The 8,796-nt window shown below is 35.1% G+C and overlaps 2 protein-coding genes across 8 annotated transcripts; one reads left to right on the forward strand and one right to left on the reverse strand.

Annotated features, from left to right (window-relative positions):
- Positions 1 to 1,967: 1,967 nt before the first annotated feature.
- On the reverse strand, positions 1,968 to 5,789 carry LOC106295090. Of its 7 annotated transcripts, none has more exons than XR_001260954.1 (10): positions 5,370 to 5,789; positions 5,195 to 5,285; positions 4,629 to 4,738; positions 4,452 to 4,506; positions 4,062 to 4,371; positions 3,917 to 3,983; positions 3,161 to 3,762; positions 2,979 to 3,022; positions 2,546 to 2,613; positions 1,968 to 2,110 (listed from the first exon to the last, which is right to left on the reverse strand). XR_001260954.1 is itself a non-coding variant. In XM_013730868.1 (8 exons), exons 2-7 carry the CDS (start codon positions 5,254 to 5,256, stop codon positions 3,954 to 3,956), a joined length of 429 nt encoding a protein of 142 aa, XP_013586322.1. In that variant the 5' UTR covers positions 5,257 to 5,285; positions 5,370 to 5,783; the 3' UTR covers positions 3,398 to 3,762; positions 3,917 to 3,953. The 7 variants fall into 7 exon arrangements, 4 of the variants coding, with proteins under 4 accessions (XP_013586322.1, XP_013586324.1, XP_013586325.1 ...); XR_001260953.1 differs by having other exon boundaries at positions 1,975 to 2,110; positions 4,062 to 4,346; positions 5,370 to 5,788; XR_001260952.1 differs by having other exon boundaries at positions 1,976 to 2,110; positions 4,062 to 4,346; positions 4,447 to 4,506; positions 5,370 to 5,788.
- A 243-nt stretch (positions 5,790 to 6,032) lies between these two features.
- LOC106345060 (putative F-box/kelch-repeat protein At3g20710) lies at positions 6,033 to 7,154 on the forward strand. Its single transcript, XM_013784325.1, has 4 exons — positions 6,033 to 6,182; positions 6,580 to 6,843; positions 6,949 to 7,039; positions 7,117 to 7,154. The coding sequence occupies exons 1-4, from the start codon at positions 6,033 to 6,035 to the stop codon at positions 7,152 to 7,154; spliced, it is 543 nt and encodes a 180-aa protein (XP_013639779.1).
- Positions 7,155 to 8,796: the final 1,642 nt, after the last annotated feature.

Consider the following 8,796-nt stretch of genomic DNA (forward strand, 5'->3'; position numbering starts at 1 on the left):
ATATGCGCCTGAGAAAGAAAAGGATTAAAAGGAAGTATATAGTAAGAATCTGAAGAGAAAAGCACAGTAATAGAACTGTTTCGTGTAAGAGCACTGATGCTTAAGAGATTGAATTTGAAATTTGGAATGAAAAGAACGAATTTAAGAGAAAGTGTGTTGGAGAGTTTAATCGTTCCAGCAACAGTTACTGAAATACTAGTCCCATCAGGAAGAGTGACAAAGGTGTTACTAATGGTTTGAGTGTCAGTGAATAGACTAAGGTCAGAACAAACATGACAACTAGCACCTGTGTCAATTACCCAAGCATGGTTCCTAGTACTATGGTAATTATTGATTCCCGCAGAAGATAATAAAGGAAAGGTTTGAAAGGATTTACCAGAGGGGGCTTGAATTTGTGGAGAAAGTTGTGGTTGGGGTCGGGAGATTGATGTAGAGCCATCTGCGAGAGTGAATTGAGAACCAAAAACCTGAGAGACTGTATTCTGAACTTGCGGAGAAACTGGATCTGATCTGATGTGAGGTTGTCCAGACTCACACCCTGTTGATTGTTGTTTTGTGCAGAATCGTGAACAACTGCACCAGCCACATTGTCTTTCTTCGGAGGCCAGTGATCATTTTGCTTAGCAGAAGAGTTGTTGTTCTGTTGATTCTGAGGCTTGTAGTTTGTAGATGGGGATTTGTAGTCTGGTGGATATCCATGGAGTTTGTAGCATCTGTTGACTGTGTGACCAACGACACCACAATGAGAACAGATTGGCCGATTCTTTGACTTATTGTAACCGCCATTGTAAGATGCAACAACTTGATAAGATGGCTGAAAAGACTGTGAAGTCTGAAACACCACTGCACTTGTTGTTCCATGTTTCATAGAGCGTTGTCTTTCTTCCTGTGAGACAAGATTAAAGACTTTGTTGAGTGATGGTTTGGGTTCCATCATGAGTATCTGACCCCTCGTTGCTGTATATGTATCATTCAACCCCATGAGGAACTTCAAGACACAATCTTGCTCATCATGCTCCATCAATAACTTGTAACTTTCACAACTCTCATGGCTACAACAACATCGATAAGACCTCTCATGATTCTTAAGATCCTCCCAAAGCTGCTTGAGTTTCGTGTAGTACTCGCTAATGCTCTGTGATCCTTGAATTTCAGAAAAGATTTGTTGTTTGATCTCAGCTTTACGAGGTCCATCACTTTGCTTGAATTGATCATGGATATCTAGCCACATCTGCCTCGCCGTTTCAAGATACATAATGCTCTTGGCAATCGCTTTGTTCACAGAGTTCACAATCCAAGTGCAAACAATACTGTTGCAACGATACCAAGAAGCATAATCTGGATGAGTTTTCTCCAACTCAGGATAAGTTCCATCAACAAAAACAACCTTGTTCCGAGCTCCTAATGCCATCATCATAGATTTACGCCACTCGTTGAAATTGCCTAATCCAGTAAGCTTATCAGAGACGAGAACAATACCAGCGTGATCAGCAGTGTGTACGTATAGAGGATATGAGTTCGGATCCTGAAGCGACGCCATCGCCGATCTGGTCGCCGTCGGATTCTGTTGTGACGCCGAGTTCGGAGTTGAGTTGACGGCATTCGCGTATGAGAGCGGCATGATGGAAGCGGTGAATCGGAAAGATCGATAGCTCTATCGATGATGAAATCGAAGAAGACGAAGTCGCAAATCAAAATGGATTTCGCAAATCGCCAAGAACAAAGATTGAGCTCGAATCAAGCTCTGAATCAATCAAGAAGAAGCGGAAGATGAGTGCAATTGCTCTGAAACCATATTAGGCCCAGAGAATGAGATGAGATCGAGCTCAAGCTCATAGAGAAAAGAAGAAGATGAAGTTTGTTATTCAATTCTCAAACTGTATTCTGTTACTTTGGTTCAGTATTTATAAGACTTTATATTCTCCTAACCGGTATTAACCATACATAATCGGCTTACTCTAATATTACTCATGTCTAATGGAACAGAAACATCTAACTGCTTGAAGGTGAAAAGAAGAGAGTTAACGGATTTATCTGGTAAAACATCACAACTATGCCATCAGCCAAAACAGAAGAAATCCGTTAAACAAGCTTCTTCCTGAAGATGAACCTGAGAAAGTATATAAGAAGAAACTGGTGAAGAATTTGTTGAAGAGTATAAATTTTTGAATCAACACATGCACAAGAAACTATAACAATACTATAAACATAAAGCAATAGTCACCTAACCACTAAATGCATGTGAGACAAATAAACCAAAAAGGGAAACAATCACTGCATAAGAACTAATATCGAATGGCATACACTGTCAAGCTAGTTTTTGGGTTCCTCTTTCTATAAACAGTGGTAACAGAAAGGTAATAGTATAATTCTTGAAAGAGCCATCAGAAACAAATATCTGAGCATGTAGAATATAATTCTCTGAAGATCAACAGTAATTAAGAAGTTCTCAGAGATCAGCCTAGTAAACATGCGACGAGAAAATTATTGATATACAGACAGAGAGCAGTTTGAACTTTCAAAAAGGCTATAGACATATATTCACCTTAAAAATACTCCACCAATCAAGATCTTAGTCAAATAGTTAGCTGATTCTCCATCCAAAACACAGGCCTGCAAGCATATATGTCTACGGATGTAAGATTGATTACAGAGCCATATAATTCAATAAGATGCTCAGAGTAAGGAAGTGCGCTTAACATATCAACTTCACTGGGAAGAAAATATATAGTTTATTGAATGCATTAATCATATTAACTACTAGACCAATTCAATGAGACAGCTAAATCTAGTCATATCCCTAATTTCTTTATGGAACTCCTCACTTTGTCCAGAATCTAATTTCATTATAGGTAACGTGTGTTTTATGTTCAAACTCATACAAAACTTTATACATGTTCAAGAACTAAGAAAGCGTTAATGTAGACACAGGAAACAGTATCATGAAAGTTACTAGATAAAAATCGATGAAAACATACTCGAGAGAAGAGGAGTGATTGAATCAGTAGGTCCAGTTGGAATTCTGAAATGCCATGAAGAATGATAAAAGTTAAACCCAAGAAACAAGAAAAATGCACTCGTAGCTAACAGTTGACTGGACTCATACTTTGAGCCCAGCAATGTGAAAAATATAAAATATTTAAGCATGTCAGAAACTAACCAGCATCTTTAATGCAAAGAAACACATGGTCCACAAGAACAGAGACAAGAGACCTTCCTGCTGCTTCAGCAGACTGCTTGAAAGATACCATAAAGAGTGAGAAAAACTGTTGAGATTTTGGATCCACATCTCCTCGGTTTAGGCATACATACATTCCAGTTAAGAAGCGGAGAAGACGGCGTCTATTCCCAAGAATAATGGGTAGACTTAGTTATCCATATCCACCAACCAGCTATGTAAAAACTAAGAGAGAATGTTCTAAAATGTGTAACTGGACTTCAAGCCCAAGTGGACTGTTTAATGCTGTTCTCTGAACAAGAGGCCACCATCAGGGCTAACGAATTACACACCAAAAAAAATTAATTCCTTAAAGCATCCTTACTCCAATATGATATATACAAGTAAAAAGACAAATCAGAAACAAATGTTTTACATGTGCTTGGCCAGAAATTCCATCTAAAAAGCGTTCACCGCCAAAGAAAACTTGGTTTGCTCCATCATCATCTCTGAGATTTTCTTCTTCAGAGCGGGCTAAGTTAGCGTCAATGAACATATCAGGATGTGGCGGAAGATCAATTTGATAAAACTTCCCATTCAAGTTTCTGGTAATGAAAGTATATGCATCACAGGTAGAGAAACCAAAACATATCAATAATAAATATTATCTTCAAAGCTGATATTATCAGGAAGGAACAAAGTAGTTTGGAATAGTAGTATCAACGACAACTGGGTAAAAAGAGTGGCATCAATCAATACCTTAAACAAATAAATAAATCCGGTGTTAGTAGAGAAGTCAGTCCCTTGCTTCTTTCAGATTTACAACCTGTAAATGATAAATCAGGTTCAGAAACACTTATCCTTCAAGAAAAGGATTTTATTACAATATGCTCGCAGAGCTCACCTTCCAACTCTCATTAGTGGTGTACAGAACAAGGTTGCATATTGTAATAGATGCCAGATGAGCAGCCCAAGATACGAAGTACAAAAGTTTAGATTAGACATACATAAGAAAGATTCCAATGCATTCATAATAAACTCCGATAGTTAAGAACCATAATAAGGTTTATGCATCAAAGAACGCAGTAAAAGCAACTTACCAGGCTGCACCTCCTTCACGGTGAGCACCACCACCAGTTTCAAGAAGAAGATTGACCACTTTTACTTGTAAAGTCATTCCGTCTGCAATCTGATCAACATAATGAAATATATAACTGCAAATAAACAAAAGGATTTATATGACTCCAGGAAACTAAAATTCTGGAATGTTGAACAAGTAGCAGAGATACCTCACCCTGTCAGCAAATCCATAACCGTTACTTTTTCCAGAGGCGGTAGGAGACTGAGCACTGAACATAATGAGAAAAAAAAAAAAAAAAAAAATCACAGACTCGATAATATTCTGGGGAATAAAGGAAGCCTCAATCAAGACTGAGTAGAAGCAAAACAGATGACGTAGGGTTGCCCTTACCTGCTTGGGCCCTTTGTCACATCATCATCAGGATTCTCTTCAAGAACAAGATCGAGTTTATCGATTTGCACAACTACAGGCTCCGTTTGTACATTGCTGACATACGGAAGCTATTTGAGCAGAAAAGTGAAATAGAAAAAAAAATCAATACTTGTGGAGAACAAGAGAGATGGCAGAATTAACAGAAATAAAATAACATTTCAGTTTAATAGCTATGTTCTATCCACTTAAACTGTCACTCACAAGCAGAAGCTATGCTATTACTTTTCCAGAATCCTGAATCTAAATTCAATCGGAACTACCTCAGAGCTATGATAGTCCCATTAACAGTCCCTGCTTAAACTGTCACAATTCTATCATCCTTGAGAAACTAGCACACATCAAAGCCATGTATGTTCTTTAACAATCTTATATCTAGTAAAGATAGAAACTAGTAAGATATACTCATGAGGGGTTTCTTATTCCAACAAATCATCTCAAAATCAAGAAAAGACAAAATTAAGATGTACAGATGAAACAATTCAACAACAAATGAGATGTTCATCAGTAGGCTAGCGAACACAAACCATGATTTCCAATTTTCCAACTTTAGCAGTGGTGTGACACTAAGAGCAGGTGGCAAACCCATACTGGCATGTATAGCCTGTCCATTAATATCTGCAAAACGCACACACAAAACTTGAAACACAATCTTTTCCTCCAGGAAAGCTCAACTCACTGAAGAAGGAGAAGAAGTGGGACCTAGCTAGATTAGATTAGAAAGCTGAGCGGTACGGCCTTGAAGCTTGAATTGATCTCTAGTTAATGATTTGAGCCAATACTTGAGAGTATAATCCTTTATGGCTCTTCTAAATCAAGAAGATGGATCACGAACAACACCTCATGGACTTGCTCGATCACGATCGACTCCCAGATCCGGGAAGCTGTGGGACGATCGACAAAAGGAGCATAGACGTGGGAGGATCCATAACTGTTGCGTCTTTAGGATCCATATTATCTTGGGAAATTCTCAAAAGAGAAGACAGTTAGTTACTTCATGAGAAAATTGGAATCTTGAGGATGTCGTTGTTACTGTAAGACTGACTAGCACGTGCGTGGTTACTCGCTACGCACGCGTGAATTGTCTGACCGGCCTGAGGTAATGAATGTTGTGGTTTTCTGGGTTTAATGTTTCCTATAAAACGCCAGACATCACAACATGCTCTACGATTAGGATAAGTTGAATCTAAAGTAAAGCTGCTATTCATTTGATCATTGTCATTGGGCCACTAGATAAAAAGGCCCATTAACAGTGAATCTAAATAACAATCTATCGACAGCATCTAGAGACGAAAAAGGAATAGAGTCTTCAAAGATTATCTAAACTTATTTCTGTTCATCGATCTTTGTTTGGAGCATGAAACAATGCTAGAGGAGATTCTCTCTAGCGTTCCGGTGAAATCCATCGTAACAGTACGATCTACTTGCAAAAACTGGAACGTCTTAACTGAGGATCAGAGATTCGCCAATAAGCATATTGAAAAAGCAGCAGCAGCATCACAGCGAGAAAAGGAGGTTCTTGTGATCACGGGAGATCCCAACGATAACTCGATCAATTAATGTCAAATTCTATGAGTTTCACAACAAAACCTTTGATCCATCCACAAAACGCAACGGTATACTTATTACTCAAGAAAATTCATATTCAGAGGTCGTTCTACATCGTTCCTTTTATTGCAACGGTTTACTGCTATGTCTATGGAGAAACGTCAAACTTAGGCTTTTGGTTTGGAACCCGTATTGGGGTAAAACGAGATGGATCAACTGCCCAACAAAACATTCGTATCACTGTGAAGTATTTGCTTTTGGATACGATAAATCATGTCGTACCCACAAAATCCTTTGGTTAAGCCGTGATGATAATATGAACATCTACATAGATATCTACGACTTGAGTTGTGGTTTATGGAAGACTCCTCCTGATGTAGCCTTTCACAGCAATGTAATAGAGTATACTAAAGCTAGCTTGACTTTGAAAGGAAACACTTACTGGCATGTCGAGTCAGGAGATGGTTTCTTACACTGTTTTGACTTTACAAGAGAGAGGTTTGGACCGCATCTGCCTTTACCATCTGACATAAATCATAGATGCAGTGTGTCTCTCTCTTCGGTTAAAGAAGAAAAGCTTGCAGTGTTGTTAGAGCAGACGTTGGGTGAATTTGAGATAGCTGTCTGGGTTACGAATAAGATTGAGCCCGACTATGTGTCATGGAGCAAGTTCTTCAAATTTGAAAATTTGCAACTCAAATGTTGTTATCTGTTTGGAAATTTTTTGATTTAGGAGGAGAAGAAAACCGTTGTGGCTTTTGATGATTTCAACAACTGGTACAATACATACATCATTGATGGGGAGAGTGGTCATTCTAGAGAATGTATCTTTTTTTATCAAGAAACATAACTCTTTCAACCAAATTACATTCCAAGAACTTGGCTTGGGTGAATATTGCAGGGTATCGCAAGAACTATCTGGGACATGGGTTTGCTTAGGCCTGCGGGTTTGATTCCACCGGTTACTACAGGTTGGATTAGGACTGGCAAAAAAAAAAGAATCCGAACTGAATCCAGTTCGAAAAAGTCTATACATAATCCAAACTGGTTCAAAACTTTGATATCTAAAGAGCCAAAACCAAATCCGATAGAAACTGAAATATTTCGGATATCCGAATAAAATTTATATACTTAATTATGTTAAGATTTAATATCCAAAATATATAAGATATTTTGAAGTTGTCCAAAATATTTGAAAATATATACATATAGCAAAAAGTAATCTAAAATAGTTAAACAATACTTAAACACCAAATTTTTTTGAAAGATATATTGATTCTTCCTCCAAATATTCAAGATAAACCAATTTTTATATTAAGTTTAGATATTTTGGTATATATTATTAATATATATATATGTGTGTATATATGTTATATATTGTTTTATTTTTAGATTTTGAAAATTTTTAATTATATATAAATTTTAATTTTTAAAAATAATTTAAACAGATTGTCCGACTCCGATTCGATAATCAGTTAGTTTAGTTACTAGGTATGTCGCTTGCGTATGCGGGCATAAATAATTTATACTTATTAATAAATTCAGTACCTAATAAAAGACTATAATGATAAGTTATTATTTATGTTTTCATTTAAAAATTCTTAAGTATTATAATTTTTTTGAACTTTTTTTGTACACTATATTTATTATTAATAAAAAATCTTAAAAAATTACTCAAAATTCTATTTTCAAATATATAAAATTAAGAATTTTACTTGATTAATATTTAATTACCTGTTTTTTTTACCTTTTAACTTATTATTAAAAGATATTTTTTCAGATAACAACACAATATATATATAATATGTCTTTTATTTTAATATATTGTTTAGATTTTGGATAATTCTTATTATAAATAATTATAATCACTTATCTTAGCATCTAATAAAAAAAGTTAAATTTGTTTTTTATTGGTGATTAACTTATATATTTTCTTCATTAAAGGTATAAATGATATTAATTGTAATGATCTTGAATGTGAAAAATCACTTCGCAAATAATAATATAGATTACAAAAATTGTGTTGATTTCGTTTCAGTTCGGCATTTGGTTAATTCAGTTTTAAATTTTACCAAAGTTTTGATATCAGCTTAATCTCCATTAAAAATATTAGGTTTTTGGTTATTTAATTTTTTTTACTATTTTGGTTTATTGATACTTTGATTCAAAATTTTAGTAGTTCGGTTTAATTTTTTTTTTAATCCCCTAGACTATATTTGCGAAGTGATTTATACATATGTCGTCACTATAATCATTCTCTCTGAAAAAAAGATGACATGACACTTAAAATAGATGACATGGTTTTATAAAATAGTGACATGACATCGTATTTGTGAGATGTAAAATTTTCTTATAAAAAGTTAAATTTTTTTGCAGGAATTTTAAATATGGTAATAAAAATAACTCATATATCATCTTTAATGTCAATTTTCCATATAAATATTTATATATGGTAAACTATTAAATATATTAATAATTCATATATCACAATTAAAATAATAATATATATGTATATATGTATCTCACATTAATAAAAAAACTAAATAAAGTAATACTAATCCAAAAAAAATTTGATAGTTAA

The sequence above is a fragment of the Brassica oleracea genome, chromosome C5, assembly GCF_000695525.1.
Source record: "Brassica oleracea var. oleracea cultivar TO1000 chromosome C5, BOL, whole genome shotgun sequence".
NCBI lineage: Eukaryota > Viridiplantae > Streptophyta > Magnoliopsida > Brassicales > Brassicaceae > Brassica > Brassica oleracea.

Bases quoted from the DNA above. Each gene is read 5' to 3' on its own strand.
- LOC106295090 (XM_013730868.1), bottom strand. From the start codon at position 5,256: ATGGGTTTGCCACCTGCTCTTAGTGTCACACCACTGCTAAAGTTGGAA. The intron at 4,129-4,257 runs GTAAGTTGCTTT...CTTCGTATCTTG, and splicing joins CGTGAAGGAGGTGCAGCCTG to GGCTGCTCATCTGGCATCTA. The intron at 3,984-4,061 runs GTGAGCTCTGCG...TATCATTTACAG, and splicing joins CCACTAATGAGAGTTGGAAG to GTTGTAAATCTGAAAGAAGC.
- LOC106345060 (XM_013784325.1), top strand. From the start codon at position 6,033: ATGCTAGAGGAGATTCTCTCTAGCGTTCCGGTGAAATCCATCGTAACA. The intron at 6,183-6,579 runs GTTCTTGTGATC...GGTTTATGGAAG, and splicing joins CATCACAGCGAGAAAAGGAG to ACTCCTCCTGATGTAGCCTT. The intron at 7,040-7,116 runs GTATCTTTTTTT...TGAATATTGCAG, and splicing joins GAGTGGTCATTCTAGAGAAT to GGTATCGCAAGAACTATCTG.